This window comes from Cricetulus griseus (genome assembly GCF_003668045.3).
Source record: "Cricetulus griseus strain 17A/GY chromosome 1 unlocalized genomic scaffold, alternate assembly CriGri-PICRH-1.0 chr1_1, whole genome shotgun sequence".
NCBI classification, from domain to species: domain Eukaryota; kingdom Metazoa; phylum Chordata; class Mammalia; order Rodentia; family Cricetidae; genus Cricetulus; species Cricetulus griseus.
This window is the reverse complement of record NW_023276807.1, coordinates 165411501-165434543: the sequence shown is the minus strand read 5'-3', so window position 1 is coordinate 165434543 and position 23043 is coordinate 165411501. Positions and strand designations below refer to the sequence as shown.

Sequence of the window (23043 nt, the reverse complement as noted above, 5' to 3'; positions counted from 1 at the left end):
AGCTCACCCACTGGCCCACCTTCAAATCCTCGCTCACCTGTTGAGATAGTCCCTTCAAGGAGGCTCCGTTCACCTTCAATATAACATCTCCAACATCAATTTTTCCACTTTCTGCAGCTGGCTGTCCAGGGAAGAGCTTTTTAACCCTTACAATGCTGGCATTGGTTTGTTCTGGCACAAGATTATCTTCTCGAGAAAAACTGAATCCTAGGCCCGAGCTATTCTTAAGCAGCTTGACCTCAAATGTATTATCTAGAGAAAAAGTTAAATATTATTGAGTATGCATGCATGAGCACATAGACACACACATGCACACACTCTCTTATACACTTCTAAAGAAGCCTGTTTTGGCATACACATGCACACTTTCTCACACGCTTTTAAAGAAGCCTGTTCTGGCACACTTTTTTCAGAACTCACTGTACTATCGCATACTCTCTTCCTAACGTTGGGAAAGCTTTCTTATTTTTTCATATGTGTGTGGTGTGTGTGTGTGTGTGTGTGTGTGTGTGTGTGTGTACAACAACCAGAGGTTGATGTGAAGTGCTTTTCTGTCACTCTCCACCTGTTGTTTTATTTTTTGAGACAGGGTCTTTCACTGACTCATTACTGGAGTTCACTGATTCATTACTGGTCACCAGTTAACATTACAGATATATCCACCATGCCCAGTTTTCCCATCGGTGCTGGAGATCCAACCTCGGAACTTCATGTTTGCTTTGCAGAAGGTGATGGACCAAGCCATCTCCCCAACTCCATTCATAAAACTGGAGTTAACCGTCTGAATGCGAATCATTTGTAAAGTAGAGTCATGTTTCAATGTTTTAAAAGGAGTACACTAAATTAAAAAAAGGGGAGGCGAGGATTACAAAGAAATTCAGGTATACAGTGAAGAGACATTAAGAATACCAAAACATCCTTCAGGTGTGGGAAAATTAGTTGAAACTGCAACGTTCTGGTAAGGCATTAAGTTATAATGACATTCCGACAAAATTCTCATAAATAAAATACATTAATAGAATTAAAAACAGAAAAAATTGCACAAAGAGCTAAAGAGGAAAATGATTAAGTAGGTACATTCCCTTCAAGTTCACAGTCAAAACAGTAGTATAGGCTGGTCGTCTATGTTCTGAACTGATTCAGGGTGACTAAGATTTGTGAAATGAATAGAAATTTAAATAAGACAGAAAATATTTACTGTATATACCATCACCAATTCTAAAGCGAGAGCATGTGAGCCACTTATGGGATCTCAGAAGCAGGGATCGTCAGCCTCGTGAGAACTCATGCAGCAGCCAGCTTCTTTTCTTGGCTTATTACCAATTATTATTATGATTATATAGGCTGGTACATTGTGAAGAAGACCAGCATTTGGGAAATACTAAATAGATTACTGTGCAGGGTAATCCTAAATAGAAAAATAAAATCTTTAGAGCTAGGGGTGATGGCACAGGCCTGTAATCCTAGCACTTCAGAAACAGGCCAGTGGATTATATAGTGAGCAACAAGGCCAACTTAGTTATGGAGTGAGATCCTCTCTCAAAATGAAAACCAACCCAAAACAAACAACCAAACAAAAACTTAATGTGTAGATGGGTTTGAAGCCATTCTCAGCAATTATATATACTTAATTTTTCCTTACCAAATTTCATTTAAAATTTAACAACTACATAATATAGCTGCTGTATATTCTGCTACTTGAGGTGAGAGGGCTGCTCTTTTATGAATGAGACATAATCATGTCTCAAGAAACCAAATGAACACTACAGGATAAATTACTGCTGTGTGTAGAAAACCTAACAGCTATTTATGGTAACTATTATATAACCACATTCAGACATGACTTCATTGTTCTAGACCTTCAAGTGTGGTTTGGTCAGGCTGGTGCTGCCTGAGTTTTATAACTGACAAGAACAGAGATACTGAAGTATGAACTTTAATAGGTGGAGGAATTTAGTGACATGACCTGAACTGCAGGCCTGACCTTCAGTAACAAAGCTGTAGTCTTTGACATAAGCTGTTTTCTTCACCATCTTCTCTGGGGCGTCACCTTGGGCATCCTGGCCTGGAGGGTTGCACTGTGCACTTGCAGGATCAGGTTCTTTGGGTGTCGGTGAGTGCCCCTTTTCTATCAGTAGATGAACCACCTGAGAAAACACAACAGTGTATTGCCAACTGAGAAGACCAGAAAACTAGATCAAGTTATAGGACTCTGTATAGCTGGAGGTATAATAAAGTAACTAATTGCTTGGTATACTAAAATATAGATACAGAGAAAGAACAACATAGAAACAGAAGAAAGGAACTGAAAGTCTTACAGTTTTTATTACTTTCTGCATGAGAGTAAGAGAAAATGTTATTATAAAACATGCCAAAAAATGCACACATGTCATATGTACACATACACACACACACACACACACACACACACAAACATATATAAAATATACATGTGTATGTGTGTTAGAGATAATTTGGGTACTGGGGGAAAGTCACAGTAACTATAAAGACCATTATAAATGATTTGTTCAACTCCTGCTTGAAAAGATATTTGAACACAATAAATTTAGCTCTTGGATTGAAAGATGACAGGAGTAGAAAATTCATTAGACATTTGTAGATGCTCATGAAACATTCAAAAATGCAATTTCCACCACTTCCCATTAGTTATTCGATAAGCAGTGTTAAACACCAACAGACTGAGCCTCGTTGGTGGAGAATCTCATCAGAGTACATGCTTCCTGACTTGGAGGAAAACAATGGTATGAACAACACAGTGCTGAGTGGCTGCACTGCCTGCCTTGGCTTCCCGGCTGACAGGTCTGGGTGAGACTGACATTATTTCCACACGGCTGTGCTCTAAGGTATAGTGGTCTCTTACCTGCCCTGTGCTTCTTAGTGTTTCCACAGCTTGCTTGTGGGTAGCTCCTTCCAGACTGACGCCATTAACAGCGAGCACACGATCACCTGTAAGTTAGAAAGTTGATTTCAAAGAAGTGAATCCTTAAAAAAAAAAAAAAAAATTCTATAGGGTTTTTAATACCCAGTGGCTTATTTCACATTTATCTGAGAAAAGACTCAAGGCAAATTTTAGAGAACTGAATACTGTTGAAGTATTCCTGATAATTGAAAACAATGCATGAAGGAAATGTTTTTAACTTCAGTGGCTTTCACAGTGAGGCCTTGCTCCACCCAGGCTGGCCATAATGTGTGACCCTTACCCCAGCTTGCCAAGTGCAGGATTGTAGGTATACACCTACTGTCTGGCTAGAATAATATGAATTTGTATCAATGCCCTTAAATCAAGAAAGAGAAGCTGAGCTGTAACTGCACAAAGTGAAAGAAAGCACCTTTCTAAGCAAGCTCTTAGGGACAGTCAGTGACCATGGCTGAGCAGGGAAGAAGCTACTTTCTGCTGCTATAGAATCAGTGGGAAGATGAGTTGTTGCTATGTCACCAAGTAGTTTTCTAAAATACAGCCTCAAAGCTGAGCGTGTTCTTACGTGACTCTATGTTCTTATGAACTATGTAATGCCGTTTTTCTTCTTTCTTGTTTTTTTTGGAGACAGGGTCTCTCTCTTTCTGAATAACCTGAAACTCACTATGCAGAGGCCTGAAAACTCAGAGATCTGCCTGCTCCTGTTTCCCAAGTGCTGGGGTTAAAAACAAGCACCATCACATTTGGCCTTAATTTTTATTTATTGTGACATTTAATTCCTGTAATTCCTGGATCCATGTGGACATCATACCTTTGTGAATTCTGCCATCTGACTCTGCTGCTCCTTTGGGGATAATGGCTTTCACGTAAATACCACCGTGTCGGACGCTGGTATTCACACCTCCCTAGATAGAAAAGACAAAGTACTGTGTGTTAACATGAAAACATTTGCATGCTTTCACATCCGAGCACTAGGAAGGGTTCGAGTCATCAGAGAAGGCTGTGACACTGCATCCGCATGTTCAGTTATTTTTAACAACCTGCAACACTGTTCAGCTAAGCTCCCCAAACAGCAAAGTCCATTTGCTCACTGAACTCAGAAGGTGTCAATCTGCTGCATCTTGACTAGATGAGGACCTGTCCTTCCTTTCTTTGTCATGAATTATGAGCAAGCAGATAGCAAACTCCGTCTATGCAAGATCAGTGTAAGAACATAATCCCAAGAAACACCTAGTGTATGCACATTAGATTATATCTGCCAATCTGAGAGCAAGTGAGAGAGAGAGAGAGAGTGAGCACATCAGGTATATTTCTGAGAGTTCCAGCAGAGTCTACATAATGAGTTACAGGCCAGGCAAGAACACATGGATAGGCTCTGTCTCAAAAACAAACAAACAAAAAAAACCCAAAACAACAAAATAAAATAAACCTGAAGTAAATAAACAAAACAGACTGGTAGGAGAGATTGTGTGTTTGTATGTACACATGCAAGTGTATGTACCTCTGTGCAAGTGCACGTGTGTGTGTGTGTGTGTGTGTGTGTGTGTGCGCGCGCGCGCGCGCGCGCGCGCACACGTGCACTCACGCGAATGTTAGGCTAGAGGCCAATGTTGGATGTCTTTTTAATTCTCTAATTTTGAGGTATGGTTTCTTTCTGGACATGGAGCCTCTCTGACTAGGCTGGATTGATCAGTAAGCACTGGGATTCACCTTCTTCCCCAGTGCTGAGCTACAGGTGTGAGCTGTGTATCCAGTTTTTATTGTTTTGTTTGTTTTTTGAGAGAGGGTTTCTCTGTGTAGACCTAGCTGTCCTGGAACTCACTCTGTAGATCAGGCTGTCCTTGAACTCACAGAGATCCACTTGCCTCTGCCTCCCCAGTGCTGGGACTAAAGGTTGTACTACCACCACCTGGCCAAATAATATTTTTGTCGTTGTTTTGTACTTTATGTGTGTAAGTGTTTTGGCTCAAGTATAGTGTCCAAGGAGGTCAGAGACAGTTGTGAGCTACCATGTGGGTGCTAGGAATCAACCTGGGTCCTCTGGAGGAGCAATCGGTTGTCTTAGCCACTGAGCCATCTCTCCAGATCCTCTGAGAAGCTTTTCAAAAATGCTGAAGTAAGGTCTAGTAAATCTGTTTTCCACCTTTCAAGAAAATGTATTATTCTTCTATCATAAAACAATGATGTAATTATAAAGGAAGTAGGAGAGAGAGGAAAGCTCTACAGTCTAAATGTAGGAACTAGGCTTTTGATCTCAGTATGTTACAGTGCTGATTTCATTGGCTTTAACCTTGTGCTTTATGTAATGATCAGGCACTCTTAGAATGTGATCAATGATAAAGCTGCAATTCAGGAATAACATATTACAGAATTCTAAAATAACTTTATCAGATAGTTTATGTATATAACTACATTGTCAGCCAGGCGTTGGTGGCGCACGCCTTTAATCCCAGCACTCGGGAGGCAGAGGCAGAGGCAGGTAGATCTCTGTGAATTCGAGACCAGCCTGGTCTACAAGAGCTAGTTCCATGAAAGCCTCCAAAGCCACAGAGAAACCCTGTCTCAAAAAGGAAACAAACAAACAAACAAAAAAGCAACCATAACTACATTGTCTTAAAGATACATGTACAGTTTTGAAATCTCTATTAAAATGTTTTAAAGGTGTTAATGAAGGTTTTAAACAAGGTAATATGTATCTTGCAGAGAATTGGTACATAAATTATTATGGTCACTAGTTATTCACAGACTAGGTGAAAGACAGCAGCTCTTGATTTGACACTCATGCAGAACCTGTCAGGTGCATACTAAACAAATATATCAATTTCATATTCTGCACATGCTATATTTAAATTATGTAAGTATTTAATGTATGAAGAACAGGAAATTGCCATTGTTTTAAACCACAAGAAAAAAAGAGTAGTGTAAAAGCTAAAAAAAAGTTTTAAGACAGTCAATTTTTAGATTTTTGGAAAAATTTGACACATGTCCCCTCTAAAGCAAAACAATTCAACTACTCAGTTGGGCTACTACAGACTTCTGGAAGTGAAGTAGAGAAAAGGCAAAAACCTTGGCAAACAGTACCGTGACACTTATTCCCAAGCTGTTATCACTTTTAGCCAGTTCAACCTCAAAGATTTCTCCAGGCTTAGGAGGTGATGCAGAGAAAGTTCTAAAGCTCATTTTGTCGCTTGTATTCACTGAGGAGGAAGGTTCCTTAACAAAGACAAACAAACAAAAGAAGATCCTAATTAGAGCCGAAATGAACTGCTAGTGGAAACCAGTATTGTTTTTGTTTGGGGTGGGGGGAGTTTTCTTTTAAAGCAAGTTACTAGGGAAGAGAATATATCAAAAACACAGAGGCCAAGAGACTTTCCAGACACTATCAGTTCAGGGCACCCTTATTTTATTGTTTAGGAAGCTCACACCAGAAAAGAAACTAGATAAGGCAGAGGGAAACCTAGAACCCACTTAGAACTTAACTTTGGAAGAGCCTGTGCCCATACTCTGTAAAAGTCAACACACACCTGACTTACTTTGCTTATGTTTGCAAATTAAGTCTAAACAAGGGAGCAATGGCTAAGCCTCATGTCTGAGGGCAGAAAGCTCTTATGAGGAATACTGCCTCTTTTGTGAACAAGAGCTATGACTTCCTCTCTAAACCTTCTTGGGAATGTGTCATTTCTAGAATAAGCTGTTTCTATTGCTGCCACTGTCACCTTAGGACTCCAACTGCCCGTCCCATGAACTATTCACAAGCAGTTTTTCTGGGTCCTCTTAGGACACGTGTCCTAGTCAGTGCACAGCTATCTCAGGGTTAGTTTTCAAAGCCTCCACTCTGTAGGTCAGCATTTATTGCGGTAGCAGTGGTCAGGAGTTGACGACTCATGCTGCTCCTCCTTTGCAGAGACATGCAGACATGTAGAAGTTTATATTACTCCCTAATAGATTGACCATCTTCCTGTGTTGTTAAATGAAGTTAAGTGTTTATGTCCCCTCCACCCCCCCACTGCCCCAAGCATTAAAATGAAACCATACCTTTTTTGGTGTTTGATGATCCTGTTTGCTGGCAGTATCATCTATGTCAGAATCACCACGGTCAGAGAGCTCAGTTGTGTCAGAGATGCCTGGCCTTTTAGCTTTGCTTTGGTTACCATCAGAGAATATCTTCTCCGCAACCTTGGATGTTACAGTCTGGGATGGGCTGCCATGCTGTGAATCCTGCCATCCTCGGTCACCTAAGTGGCTAGCAAAGAAGCCATTGACATGGCTCTGGGACAAGCTGGCACTTTCAGTCCTGGAGTCCTGGGAGCTGAGGCTTCCTTCCCGCAAGCCCCCAGAGAGCCCAAAAGGACTCTCTGTGATGTGCCTGAGAGTGCCACGTGGCCAGGGCTGGTCCTCTGAAGGGTCTGGAGCACCGTCCTGCATGTAGCAAGGTTTCTTCATGTAGTTTTTCATCCCACTGGCAACATGCACAGGAGTAGAAGGCACTGAAAGTTAAGGTTCATAATGAAAACAGTAAGTCAAGTGACAAACATGCCTACAGACATACACACAAGCACACATATTCACACATACACATACATGCAAATACACATGCATACACATACACACATGGCTCATGGATGTACACACACACACACACACACACACACACACACACACACACACACACTTTTTTGAGGCAGGGTCTTACTACGTCTACCAGGCCTGGAACTTGCTATGTTGGCCAGGCTGGTGCCAAACTCAAGAGATCTGCCTGCTTCTGCCTACTGAATGCTGGGATTAAAGATATGCACCCCAATGCCTAAAAAATTATATTATTATATTTCTCAAAATATAAATTATTATGCCACATTTGAAGATGGATATATATATTAAGTTCAAAATTGATAAGCTTTCTGAAAGGCAAATTGGTAGCATCTGTCAAAACCTGAACGAACATATGAATATGTGAGACAGAATCATAGACGGTCATAAATCTCTCTCTCTCTCTCTCTCTCTCTCTCTCTCTCTCTCTCTCTCTCTCTCTCTCTCTCTCTCTGGTTTTTCAAGACAGGGCTTTTCTGTGTAATAGCTCTGCTTTTCTGGAACTCGCGCTGTAGACCAGACTTTGAACTCACAAACATGTGTCTGCCTCTGCCTCCTGAGTGCTGGATTAAAGGTGTGTGCCACTACCACCCAGCCTGTAAATTTTTTTCATGTTAATGTGTTTTCTACATTTACCACACATACATAAACCACACAAATATCAACAACATAGAAGACAACACACGCATCAGTTTCCATTGGGAAATGGAGTGGATCTTTAGTACATATTCTGTGTTTTGTATAAATTAAGTTCATACTAACACATCACTTTAAAGAAATTGGCAGAGAGAGGGAGAGAAAACTGCTTGTATTATGAACGCACCCTTGAAGTGCATGTGCTGGAGACAGAGGGAGCTTATAATGGAGGTGTTAAGACCACGTGGCTCCATCCCCACAAGAGTGTTATTGCCAGTGTGAAGCATGGCTTCATTGCCTCTCCAACATCCCTTGTGCACAGCTCTGCCAGGAGATGACTTAGCAAGAAGTACCCTCCTCCTGCCTCCTTTGTTATTTTTGAAAAATATAATTAATAATGACAGTCAAAGAGTTCTTAATATGCACCTGAAATGAACTAATCATGTAACTTAATTTTCACTATTTGCTCTCTGTTCAGGGCTTTTGGTCAAGGTAGTAGTCTGGATAGTGGAGACTGGACTGGTGCCTGGCTATTTCCTATGGCACTGTTTACCACACAGGGGCTGACAGCTTCAGGGTGTGCTGTCCTCACCAATACTCTTAGTAATTCTGTGTGATGGAGGCAGGAAGAGGAGGGCAGGTGGGGTGAGAAGCAGGTGGGATAAGTGGGGAGGGATGGAGACTACTGTCTATTTTTTAAGCGGCAGCAAAAACACAACCTTTTAGCTTTTACTACATTTCTGGTTTATTATTTTCCTTTTGTAAAAGTTGACGTTTGGACAGGACTTTTACAGACAGGTATTACATAACCACACCAATCACATAATGACAACAAGGTCGAATTCTCTCACAGGACTAAGAAGAGAGGAAATACACCAAGATGTGGGAATATAAGTGACATCAATTTTACAAGACTGAATTCAGTTTTCATATTACTGAAGATGAGTGATAGAGAAAAAAAAACCTCAAAATGAAAGTTATACTGATGCATAAATTACAACAATTAGATGAGCATGTGTCAAGACTACCAGATGGGAACTAAACAGCCTACATCCCATTTACTGGGAATGTCACAGCATTACCTTTGAATGGTTTCTCTTTTGGCTGGGAGATGACAAGTGTCACATCTTCAGGTGCATTCTGCAGAATGTCAACTGCAGCATGGTGACTGACCCCTTCCAGACTCACACTGTTCACAGATATCAAACGATCTCCTGAAAAATGCATAAGCCAGTATTTAAAACAACAAAGCAAGACTCATAGCAAACCTTAGACATTCTGCCCTTTCTGGGGGGGGGGGGTCAAGGTCATGATGGGAAACCAACAGAGACAGCTGACCTGAGCTTGTGGGAGCTCACAGACTTTGGACTGACAGATAGGGAGTTGGCATGGGACTGACCTAGACCCTCTGCATCTAGGTGACAATTGTGTAGCTTGGTCTTTTTGGGGGCCCCTAGCAGTGGGACTAGGACCTATTCCTGGCACATGAGCTGGCCCTTTGGAACCTATTCCCTATGGTGGGATGCATTGCCTAGCCTTGATGCAAGGGGGAGGAGCTCAGTCCTGCCCCAACTTGATATGCCATGCTGTGTTGATTCCTATGGGAGGCCTTACCCCTTCTGAATGGAAATGAAGGAGTGGATGGGGGGGGCAGAAGGGAGATGGGGAGGAATAGGAGAAGGGGAGGGAAGGAAACTGTGATTGGTATATAAATACATTAAAGAAAAAGAAATTCTACCCTTTCTCATCATTTTAGCTTTGCCTAAATTTACTTTTGCTCTCTGTCCAAATTCACATATTAGAAAGTACATAGGAAATCATCAAGATGTAAAGTACCAGGCTTTAAGCATCCATCCAAGTCGGCTGGTCCTCCAGGAGTAACTGAACTGATGAACACACCCAGGTCCAGCCTGCCCATCTTCTCCCCACCAATAATTTGAAATCCTGTAAAACATATCATCAAGGAAAGGTTTTTGTGATCTCGATTCTCTTAATGACTCATGATTTGTCTGCCTGAAACAAGTGTAGATACCTAGATAAAATAATTAAGTCTTCAAGAAGTATTTGCTGCATGTTATCTTAGCATTTGATGACTAGGCGTGGGGAATAGTGGACTGAGCGGGAAGTCAACAACATCTTAGCCAGAGGTGATGGCCAGAAGACGGGGGAATAGGTTAAGGGCAGGGAAGGGGCAAGAAGCAACACATCATAATGCTACAATGAAGACCACTTGTTTGCAGGCTAACCAAGAAGTAAATAAGCAAAAGCAAGACAAAGGGTCAGAGCTGCTTTGCTCTCTCACGGGGATGCTCATGGTGACTCACTCACCTAAGCCCAGCTTTGAGTCTCTCTTCAGATTTACCAGTGTGATCTCCCTTTCCGGGGAAGACATGACGCTCCATCTTTTGTGTAGTGTATCTATTAAGAGTTTGCAATTAAAAAAAAATAAACATAATAAACTGAGGCATTAAGATTATTAGCTTGCTCTAATTTAAACAGTAACAAAATATTAATAGATTTACTTGGTCACTTAAAAATAAAACTTCAGGTCACTGCAGGTATAGCATTTTATAGTGATTTATCATTTTATAAGCATATTGCATCACATTTATTCCTTCCAAACCTTTCTCTTGGAACAGTATGTTTCAGTGACAATGAGCTTATGGATCTCAGAGAACATGTGCTTTGAGCAGAGCTGCCACTGCAGAAGCCCTGAAACATCATACTCAGGCTTTCTCATTTCATCTTTCTGTTGCATCATAGTAGATTGCTTCAATTCAACGATTATCATATTAAAATTTTCTCTCAGGGCCTAAAGAAGAGCACATGTTGCTCTTGAAGAGAACCAGGGTTTGGTTCCTGGCAACAAACCAGGGTGGCTGTTGGGGGCACTGCATACATGTGCTGTACTGCCATATATGCAGGAAAAATACTCATACATATAAAAGAAAAACCAGGAGACAGAGGCAGGTGGGTCTCTGTGAGTTCGAGGCCACACTGCTCTGCAGAGGGAGTTTCAGGACAGCCAGTGCTGTCATGCAGAGAAACCCTGTTTCTAAAAGAAAAAAAATTCCCTCCAATATGTTGACATATTATATAAATTAGTAAAATAGTATTAGTGAACACCTGAGTGAAACAGTAATAAAAATAAACTGGATTTAGTTTCCAAAACCCACTTCTTGTGGGGATTTTATATAAAATAACAACTGGTCTATCACATCTATATTCAAGAGTCCCCATCACCATTTGAGGATGAGAAGTAAAAAGTTTAACTTTCTTCATCTTCACCATCCAGAGTAATGACTTAATAGTTAGGCAGGGCAGTTAGTTCAATTATCTACATGAATTTCAACATCTGAACTGCAATTTGCTTTTCCTAATTTCTTACTTTTTTCTTATCATTCACAAACATCTTAAGTAAGCTGATAAACATGACACTTAATTGACACATTAGACAAGTATATTAAAAATGTAAGCAAATAGACAACCACGCATACACACATGCATGCAAACACATACAGGCATGCACGAAAATGAGTTCTTAATACCGACTGCAGAGTCAACTGGTCTGCATGAAGGTGGTCATGCTGGTTAAGTTTTTAACATCCAGAAGTTAAGTTTTATAAATTGAACTTTCAAGTTTAAGTCTATACTGTTCTAAAGCATATCGATGCTTTTTGTTAAAAAAAAAAAGACAAAACCAAAACCCAGAGATTATGTTTCCACTGAAGCCGAAATCAGAAATTCCTTAAACCTCTACACATATTTTTCTAAGAACTGAAACCACTCTCAGCGCAGATCACTTTTGCTGTGTGTTCCACCATGGAAGGCCAGGCATGGATTTAAACTAGTGTTAGTATGTTATAGGAATTAAAACACAAAAATGTATTGATGCCCAAATAATTAAAATGTGACACTTCAAAGTCTAGAAATAAATTCTTTTACCCAGAGGGAAACAGAACCATTATTTCCTGTCAGCAGAGACTTTGGCCTTGTGTGTTAAGGGCTATCTTAACAAATCTATTTGTTGTGACTCACATGTCCCTTAGAACTAAAACTTATTATAGGTAATCAGTAATAGTGGTAGCAATGGGGAATGACCTTCTGATGAAATTACACAGAACATCACTGGATAACGTTGCGAGGAGCCAGCTGTAGCAGACAGAATTAAGAAAAGTGCACCAGCTCTCACGAGCAGCTTTTACAACACTGTCTAAACATCCTCTACTTTTTTTTCCCTGAAGTAGCCAATAAGCTTTAGTTTTCAGGTAGAACAACCAGAAAACAATATAGAACAAGACCCCAAAACAAACAACAGTAAGGTCACATTAATAACAGAAATAAAAAAGTATTTAATTGAGGTGTTAAGAAAAAAACTTTAGATACAATCAAAGTATACTGCAAAGTAATTAAATGGTTAACAGTTGCTTTGAACTTTCCACCCTCCCTCCTCTCCAATTTTCAGATTTAAATTTTTGGTGCATAGGGATTTGGAGATTTAGAAACTGGTGAGATTCAATATTCTATGGTACTTGGTAAGTCCAAATGCATGCAGTTAGTAGAAAAGCAAATTCCCTGGCATTTACGGACAGGATAAAATAAATGACAATCAGACTGGGGGAAATGATGGCTCCCAGGTTACTCTTTTGTTTACTGTAGCTTAAGAATAGAAAGGCCTGTAACCCTGCAAGTTTTAAAGAGAAACTTTACTCACAACTGTGAAGAAAAGGTCCACCTGGTTTATACAGAGTATTCCTGCCTCTTGTCAGTTTTATGAATGGTCTTATGAGGTATGTATGACCAGACTCTAAGTGGTCTTTCAAAAGAGATGGGCAATCTTTTCACTTCCACCTCTAACAGGTAATTGACAGGATTAATTATTTATAATACTCATCTGGTTAAAGGCACTGTGTGTATGTGTGTGTTTGTGCATGTGTGCATATGTATATGTGTATACACACATACACATATATCTCCCTGATTAGAAGCAACAGAGCTTGTTTATTCAAAGATGCTTGACTGTGACTTCAGCACTTAACTATTTATTTCGGTTATTCTACTATCCTTCAAATACTCACTGAGCAACTTTCCTATCAGCATCTATCATTAGGCATTTGGGGGAATATAAAGCAAGGTAATGGAAATGAAACCTGCTAGCTAGTATAGCAAGTGTGAGGAGGCCAACCTCTAGCTTTAGCACAAAACAGACTGCTATTAATAATGTCAGAAAAAAAAAAACCCTATGTTTATAATAAAAGGGAAAATAATGTCAATCAAATGGCTGCATTCCAAAAGCAGTGTCAGGCCTACAGAGTCATCCTAGGAAGTGCTACAATAGCTACAGCCTTGACAGCTTCTTCCCCTCTGGTTATAAAGGAGGTGACAAATCAAGGAAGCAGGGTAAGGTGCTCCGAGTAGGAGCCACATAACTCCTCTGACTTAAGTCGGTCATTCACAGGTGGTGACAGAGACTAGGAACAGAGTTAAGACTGGTCAGCAGTTGAATGGATACTTGAATAGGAAAGGAAAGGAGCTCTGCTACCTGGCTCCCTTCCAAACATTCTTTGCTCAGCTGTGGTATTGTCAACAGTGACAGATCAGAGAGGAGAGCAGGATCACCTGTGCAGGTGCTAATACTTCATCATACAAGACAAGCCGAGTGTGGTTTCCTTCTGTTCTCTGTATACAGCAGATGTTGAAAATACCTTTTCATTTTCATTTTTCCCAAACTGGGAGGCATTTTTGAGGTTATGTCTATGCAAACAGTTATATGCCTGCAGTTCTATTCAACCAATAGGGCTGGCGAGTTTGTGAGGCAAACACTTGGGAAGACATTTCTGGGTCATTTCAACTATATGAAAACAAGCATGAATGAATGCATGAATATGAGGAGGACTTATTAAATCCTCAAAATAATTTGCATTTCCTACTAATATGCATTATAAATGCAGCATTGTGTTTTCCCCCCAATTATTTCAAAGAAAAGAATCTTAACTTGAAATTTCCAGTTCTTCAAGTAAAACAAGTATATGCCTGTGCTATACCCAGTCACTGGGAAACAGTGACAGGACTGTGTGTAAGCTCTTGTATCAGGGCCTGTTTGCCTCTCGGAAGTTCCTGTGGAAGCTATGCAGTCTTCAGTTAGAATACTCAATTATCTTCAAACAGTGTGACTCTCTTCTGACAAGCTAAAAACTATGCTGGAGATGAACTCTTGAAGAAATGGTAGGATTTTAGTGGAGCAGTGTTTCAACTGCTTTCTAAGCAAGGGAAACTTTTTTTTTTCTTTTTTTTTTTTTTTTCAGTTGTGGACTACCCCTGACCCATATCAGGCAGCCTCAGTTGACTGACTTGAGAGGATGCTCAGGTAATGTTACCCCAGGGAAGAGAGCTAATTCAAATCTTGGGGATTAATATGGATCAGTGGAACCATATTGGCATAAAAAAAAAAGGGATCTTTTAATTGTGCTATTTTTTTAAGTTTATTTTGAAGACAGGTTCTTGCTATGCAGCCCCGGTTAGACTGGAACTAGATCTCCTGGCCTCTGTCTCCCAAGTGCTGGGATTCAGGGTGTACACCAGCACGCCCAGCTCTGTGGTACTATTTAATCTGCTATCCATTATGATGGAAAAAACACACTCTTTAATTTCTGCATTGGCACATATTAGTTAAGACAGTGAGTTATGTACTATCTGTCTGGACACACACAATCCACAGAATGAAAAAGCTCAGTGAGATAAACATTTAAGTTCCTTCGATTCCTCAGTCAACTTCTGATGCATCCAGTGAGTTTCCCTGTCTGCTCAGTTTTTTTCAGGGCACTTTGGACTTTTATTTTTGAGTATAATGCTTGGCTTTGCAAGTATTTTAACTGAATATTACTAACAGGAAGACTAGCATTTGACATCACAATGGCCCTTGACATCTGATTGAACAGAGCAGTGTACTGTAGGATTTTATTTATCCTTGAACACTGTATTAGGTGGCATTAGAGACTGGCCATAAGATGGTAATTAGCATTGATACAGAATAAAATTAATCTTAGGTCCTGGCTATGTTACTTGAACTCTTATTTCTTTAAACAAACAAACAAAAAATTTTTTTAGATTGTATTATGTAGCTCCGGCTGTCCTGGAACTCACTCTGTAGACCAGGCTGACTTTGAACTCATAGATCCACCTGCCTCTGCCTACCAAGTGCTGGGATTAAAGGCATGCACCACTACTGCTGAGACGAAAACTTAATTCTCAACAGTTTCAATCCCACTTAGTTGGTCAGGTTCAAAAGGAATTAAAAAAAAAAAAAAAAAAAGACTGACCGGTCCCTCTGTAAGTAGGTGACTAGCCCTTTTGTTCAGGCTAGCTGGTGAGATGAGGCTTATAAAAAATTAAAGAGAAAAAAAATTCTTAAGTCTGTATATGTTCATGGATAGTTGGTACAGATTCATATTCTTGTCTATCAGAATTTAAATCAAAACATGTGTGTGCTATCATTACAGAGCAATTATCAGCAAAGCCCTTCCCAAAGCTTAGCAGGGAGGTGCCCTGTTTCTAATGTCATGCCAACAGGGGTCCAAAGAGTGGATTGGAGTCTGATCTCTGGAAACAAACTGTCTGCATTCAGATCATGACTCACTGCTCTCCAGTTCTGCAGGCTGGAGAGCTGATGTCTGGTTTCTCATTTGTGGAAAGGAAATAGCATTAGCACCCACCAGACAGGGGTATTGTGGGGACTAAACGAGAAGTAATATAAAGTCTTAGTAACTGTTAACCCACATTATCACCACCTTCACATGTTAAGAGTAAAATTCTGTGAGCTATGCAGATGATCAAAATTCAGTCCATGTGAGCAGTCTGTGCCCTGACCCTGGTGACGGAGGCCCGTCCACGTACATGGTTATTACACTTGACTCCTAGGACATGCCTTCAGCTTTCCTGAGGATTTGTAATGGAGATGAAAAATAACTCTCCCGCCCCTTCCTTATTTCCCATGACTATTTAAGACAGCATCTTTATTTATAACTTTTGAAACAATTTTACCCCAACACAATTCTATTCTCTTGAATAACTGGTATGTTTATTTCTACTGGAGAATGAGACATGAATGTGTTGGTGCTTGAAGTTTTGGCCTACAAGAGCACCAATTCTATGTGGTTTGATCTTGCTTCTTAATTTCCTTTCGTCTTTACTGTCAAGAAAATTAGAATTAAACTTAAGAGCCATCAAATTTCGCTGCCTCATTATTATTTTAAATTATGTGTCGTATGCCTATCTGACTGTGGATATTGGTATGGGAGTGCAGGTGCCTTTGTGAGCCACCATGTGGGTGCTGGGAACCAAATCTAGGTCCTCTGCAAGAGCAAGTCTAACCGTTGAGGCATCTCTCCAGTCTCAATGACATGACTAACTTTCATTGCAAACCTGCTTGTTTCTCAGAGGCTTTTGATATTACAGCTTTCAGGATTTAAGGGTAAGAGCTGGAGCAAAGTAATACACACACACACACACACACACACACACACACACACACACACACACACGTTTATATAAATGTGTGTGTGTGTGTATAGATAATAATGTAGTATTGTTTCCTACCCACAAAGCTGTTAGGAAGATCAAGTAAGATCTAAATACTTTCAGTCTAAATTATAAACAGTTTGAATATAGACTGAAGTCACTGTCCACAGCCGGCCATCCTCCTACAGTTTTTTCCCTAGTGTCTAAGCTGAGAAGATTCACATTTAGTCTTCAGTTTTACTTCCAATATTCAGGAAAAGGCTCAAAACTGGTCCCGCTGCGTGTTACAAGTTCGTGCTGACCCACATGCTCTGCACCATCACCCCTGCTGTTGTTTTTACAGATTTTCATGTCTCTAACCAGAGTGTGCCCTTCATCTGAAATGCTCGTCTTACTGTTTTCTCTGAGAAAATCCCCCTGTGAGGTCCTGAGTACAACCCCTTGGTATTTAAAAAACAACAGCACAAAGATTTAGCTCAAGCATCCCCTTCAAATGACCTCAACATTACCTCTATCCCACACCACTGTCTTAGCCTTCCAAGCAATGCCCTTTCCGAACCTCTCATTTCCTTTATCAGCAACAGCCAAAACCACAGGTCCCATCACTCAGTCATGATGCTGCGCACATCACACTTCTCTAACTGTGACAAAGGCATAAATTCTTGGCATGGAATAAAGAGTCTCCACACTTATGCCCAGATCATTATGTAAGGTACAAGAAAAGAGAAAGGGTATGTTAGAATTAGGGTAAACATTTTGTAAACCTACCATTGTCTTTAAAGGGTACTTGGGATGAAGATTTTCCAGAACTAGGCAAAGTCATTCCTGTGGTATAAATTATATTATTAGACATTTTATAAAACGGACAAAAACTATAGAAGTAATTTTTTTTTCTGAAAGCGCCACAAAAATCAACGAAACACTAAGACAGTGATATTTTCTTTGTTTTACACTGAGAAATGTCTTATCACATAGGGTGTGCTTTCTATTTCTAAATAACAATGAAGCATATTTACTTGTTTTGGGCCACATATTTAAGCTCAAATGCATTGTTTCTAACAATGACAGTTGGATATATCAAATGTGAAATATTTATAATGAAATGAGTTTCAAAACCACTTGTCCAAATGTTAAAAAAGTTAATATTCAATGAGAATGAATACAATTTTTTAAAAAATCAGAAAATAAATAGATCTCACAGGTTTGTGCTATTTTGTTTTTGATCCTACATAGCCTAGACTAGCCTCACACATACTATATAGGAGAAGCTGGCCTTAAGCCCTTGCCTCTTCTGCTTGTCCTTACAAGTGCTGGGACTATGCGCCACGCACACCCATAGCGGGCTTCCAGGCTTTATGGTGGACAGCTATGACTCTCTTGGTAATACAGGTTTTTCATGGAGAATGAAGCCTTCCAAAGGGGATAATCTTACAGCTCATAAGATCTCATTATATGTAAACATACTTTGAAAATCATTTCCTAAAATGTTCCTTCAGTCTCTCTTACTCTCATCTTCAATATTAGGTTTACCCTATGGGATAAAATCTTGCCTTTTTTCTGCTTCAGTCTTTTCCACTGACTCAATTTCTATTGGTGATAGTATAACCTCTGAAAGACGTGAACATCTCCATTCATAAATAACTATCAACTACAACGTGGGATTCTCCTATTACTTCATTTATTTCATATATCCCCAATCCAACTACAAATGAAAAAAATAAGTTTTAACATCAGGTAATTAGGAACAACTTTGGGTCTAAGGAGAGAAATAAGAGTTTGATGACAATAGGAGGGGATCCTCTTTGTCTCTTCAATTGCTCACATTCTGAGCAGCAGTTTAGTTTTCTGGGCTCAAATATCTAATCTTCTTGATGATGGCTTCATCGGATTTCCTTTTCAAGATGCACAAGGCAAAGAACTATTCACTGTATGGTGATGTTCAGTACACACACATAACACGTGCAGGTACACTTTCATATACACTCCCATATTCTTTAATGGGGTGAGGGTCTTGCTATGCTGGTCTTGAACTCACAATCTTAAGACCTCAGTCTCCTTCTATGCTGGGATTATAGCAGTGCACTACAACACCCAGAGTCACACAATTTCAAGACCTAGGTAATTAATAGGCCCCATGTAACTAGCTGGTAAAATCTGAAAAAAAAAAAAAAACCAAAAAACCAAAAAAACCTTTCATAAAAATTATGTAAGGTTCTGGAGGCTATTCAATCCTTTTAAGGTAAAAGAAACAAAAAATTATCCTTCAAAACACAGCACCATCAGAGCCGCTCACACAGGCTGGTAGGAAGAAGACAAAAGAAAGCAATGCGAAGCTGTGTGCAAGGCCCGGGTACTCTAGGACGCCCATGGCCACAGGACCAAGAGGAAGCTAAGCAGTACTGCTATGAAGCATTCCCAAGTTCAATCAGGGATTGACTTTTACTTGAGGTATTTTAAGCATTGACAGTCTGAGCAATTAGAATCCCCAGCAACTAGCTGGAAGTTAACACGGTTCTGTTGACTTCACTAGGAGCACGAGCTACGGGAGAAGAAAGCAAAGCTTGGTAGTGCTGACCTACAACATAGGCTTGACCAGGGTCTTCAATGGATGAGTCTGATTCATGTTTCCTCCTTTCGGGGCTTCTATTTAAACTGGCAACAGACTTTGAACTAAAGGGGGAAAAGGAAGGCAGGAGGGGAAGTGTCAATGTAAAAGGAATATGGCGAAAATAATAAAATGTCTAAACAAACACAAATGCATGAAATGGGGAATTTACAAGTATCTACTTTGGGTTAGTCAGTTATGTTCTTACTTATTAAGCTTTGTGAGTCCTGCCAATGACTCTGTGTCAGATCTTGCCATCGGGTACATTGGTTTTTCCACCAACTCTGCAAAGGCTGGTGGTAGGGAATCCATGTTAATGACCTGTTTCCGATGAGGATAGAGAGAGGCCTGACTGAGGTCATGATAAGATTTACTTATCCCTCTAGGCTTTTCCTCCCATGAAGCTTTGTCATTCTTCTCTTTTGAACTGTTTTGCAATGGCTGGTAAAGCGACAGCTCTGAGCAGGAGAGCCTCTTCAGAATTTCAGCTTGAACTGACAGGGGTCGGACGGCAAGCTTGTTGAGGGTGCTGCTGGCCAGACTGCCAGTGCTGATTGCGCGGCCCATATTAAATCCTCTAACAGACTCTGCTTGCAGGTTCAGGCTCCTAAACGAAGCTCTCTCTACAAGGAAATAGGATTGCTTTACACGATGGAGACACTGCAGAACCTTTATGAGAAGAGTCATTTTAATAGGCAAAACACAGCATGCAGGTTTTAATAATCCCAACTGCCAGTCTTAGCTGGGAGCTTTCAAAGCTGGCAACTGAGGGTTTTAGAAAGGTGTTAGAGCGTCCTGGCTTGCATATATCACTTCATCCTTTTCCTAAGCATTTCTTACTTCACCCACCAATTCTCTTTCATCCTGTTATGTTTGTGACTTAGGTGGGGACACCCAAAATTCCTTATGGATTTCCACACTGACAACGAAAATTTTAACCCCTGTAGTGGTTTCTGCTGCAATATTAGGAAACTAAGAATGGGAAGAAGGGTTGGTGAAACCAGGACGGGTTGCCATGTCTGAAAAAAGCAGCTTTGCAGAGGAGAGCTTTGCCCAGAAGTCCTTGATTATTACTGTATTTTCAAAAAGCTACAGATTGAGAAGATGGCATACTACTCTATGGATACACACACACACACAAAACAGTGAGATGAACACACCATGATTGTCTGTTACATATGTTGTAGCTCAATAATGCTGTTATAAGTCAAATGCCTTTAGGGCAAATTTTCATGCTATTTACACTATTATGCCAACCCCACCTTCCCATTTTCACTTTACGAATTAACTAGGCACCAGAGCCAGGGACAGCCAAAGGGCCTCTGTCTTCTTCTCTTTTTGCGTCTATTTTCTATGCTTAAATTTTGTTTACTAATAAATGAAGTCCAAAAGCCTGCTTTTAGAAGTTAAATTTAGAGATACTTTAGGTCAAGCCCTTGGTTATTCTACATCACTACTGTAGTATTTTGACATTTGAAGCTATTAGTAAAACCACCGTATCATATGCAAACAATACCTAGGAAAAGAGTTTCAAATGATTTTGTTGTTTATGAATTAGGCAAACCATATAATAAATCATCTTCTGGGGCCCACTGTAACTGGCTAAATAGGGGTATACTCTATTTGTGGTAAAGTGTGACAAGTATGTCAAATAGCTGGAAAACTTCCTTTTAAAAAGAAAATGTTGTGATTACTGACTTAGATTCCATTTCATGTATCTTCCATTTCCGAGAAGATTAATAATATTCATGCATCAGAAGGAACCTTGAATTAATATGCCTCATTATCGCCAGGGAACAGAGGTCCTTTTCTATAACGGAAGTGGAAGTGGAAGTGGAATTCAAGATCTTTGTACCCAAGAATTCCCAGAATCATCTTCAACTTAATCTATGGAGTTTTTACTGCAGTGGATAACATTATTTCTAGTCTATTTTACTATGACAGGACTCTTTAATCTAAGAAGGAAACCATCAATTCAATGACAGCAAACATCTCAACACCCCAAACTGGCAGCAATAAGGGTGACTAGTTCAATAGGTTTTGTGTCCTGGCTTATCAAGGACTGTCCCTTTCAAATCCATTCAAAGCTCACTGCCTCACAGATCCATGGGATAGTAGTATAACCATTTGCTGATCTCATCCATCCCACTGCCTGTACCTGGAATACACTCCAGCATGCACCAACAGCTACGGAAAGACAGTGAAGCTGTAGTCTAACAACAGTGTTGTGTTTCCATCTAAAGCTTACAGCCTTGCTGGCTTCATACAGCCTGCAGCTGCTCCTTCTAATCCACATTTGCTCCTGCTCATTCTCTTCAGCATTCTGTACTTCCTCATACAGACTTTCCCGTAGGCTCTTTTGAAGACAGCCTCCATTTACTCTGCTATTTCTTAGTACTTACTACTTAACAGTAAGTGCTAAATAAATGCTTTATTTATTCATTCCATGAAAGCTAGCTATATGTAAACTCTTGCTAGGAGTGAGGAGACCAACACTGCACCCCAAACAGGATTTTTGTCATCATCTATTTAGGGGAGACACTTGTAATCTGAACCTATTTCCTTATTAGGAAAACTGGGACTTAATGACCTCTAGGGTTCTTTATAGAATCAGCATTTTCCAGTACTAATATGTAACATACATGTGATAGTCTAGCAACCTCCTATGGATTATACTGGTAATTTTCACTTGTTTAGTTCAGGCAGGTAAATAAGTACATGGCTACTTCTAACCCAACTCGAAGAGGGACATAATTCCTTTGAAGGTTTTATAAAATATGGGAAAGCATACAGACAATACCATCTTGGAGTGTTTTCTCTGTGCATTCAAGGATATCTTGCTACTTGAAGTCTGGAACTGAGTTTATGAAATATGTAAAGCACTCTCTTTTGTGGAGATAGAAAATAAGACTCTGAAAATTCAGTTTCTTTCCTCAGGTCACTCACAAACGACCTGCTACTACTGCATGGTATATGGTGCGTGGTACAGAAGCATACAGCAGGGTGGCAGTGGTAACATCTACTGCTGCTGTCACTACCACCATTAGTATGAGTACTGGTCATATCACTATTGCTGATTAGGGGTAGAGAGAAGTGATAAAGCAGTGGTGAAGACTGAACCCAGGACGTCATGTGTGCTAGACAAGTACATTCCCATTCAACTCTATGTCTTCACCCCTGACTGCTGGATATGTTTACAATGCTCTACAGGTATGGATTAATCTGTACTGTCCAATGGCCTTTTGATATATATAATCTCTCTATCTATCTATCTATCTATCTATCTATCTATCTATCTATATATATATATCACTGTGACAATAGTTTCCCAGACACAGGAACTAAGACAGACAGCTTTTGTAGTGTCCCTGAGTCTTCAGAGTCTGTGACGGTCTGGATTGAATATCAGCAGTTTTATTAAGGTGAGAATCATGTATGACTATAGGTCAAGCACTCCCTTAATGTGAAAATCCACAATCCAAAGAGCTGAGACTTTGATGTTTTCCAATGGAAACCAGTGCTTGGCTTCGCTTGCCAGGTGTCAGTGGGAACACTAAGTATAGCATAAAATCACCACAGGTCCATGTGTGAGGTAAAGAGGAGACATAACAGGTTCTCTTTAAGTTAGATCCCATCCTTCATGTGCATCTCCTCATGTGTTTGCAGATATTCTAAACTCTTAAAACTTCAAAATTAGAAACATGTCTGGTGAAACATTGAAGAGAGAGAGGTCAGTCATCACACTCTCATCTTCTGAGTC

At 40.1% G+C, this 23043-nt stretch overlaps 1 protein-coding gene across 1 annotated transcript in view; it reads right to left on the bottom strand.

Annotated features, from left to right (window-relative positions):
• The window catches only part of Ptpn13 (protein tyrosine phosphatase non-receptor type 13), a 165823-nt gene that overhangs the window by 38269 nt on the left and 104511 nt on the right, over window positions 1-23043 (bottom strand). Inside the window, 12 exon segments of the mRNA XM_027388500.2 lie at window positions 38-252; window positions 1985-2147; window positions 2882-2967; window positions 3750-3843; window positions 6020-6151; window positions 6974-7425; window positions 9244-9375; window positions 9998-10105; window positions 10490-10579; window positions 17447-17503; window positions 19254-19348; window positions 19492-19906. Coding sequence (XP_027244301.1) covers window positions 38-252; window positions 1985-2147; window positions 2882-2967; window positions 3750-3843; window positions 6020-6151; window positions 6974-7425; window positions 9244-9375; window positions 9998-10105; window positions 10490-10579; window positions 17447-17503; window positions 19254-19348; window positions 19492-19906 — 2039 coding nt within the window.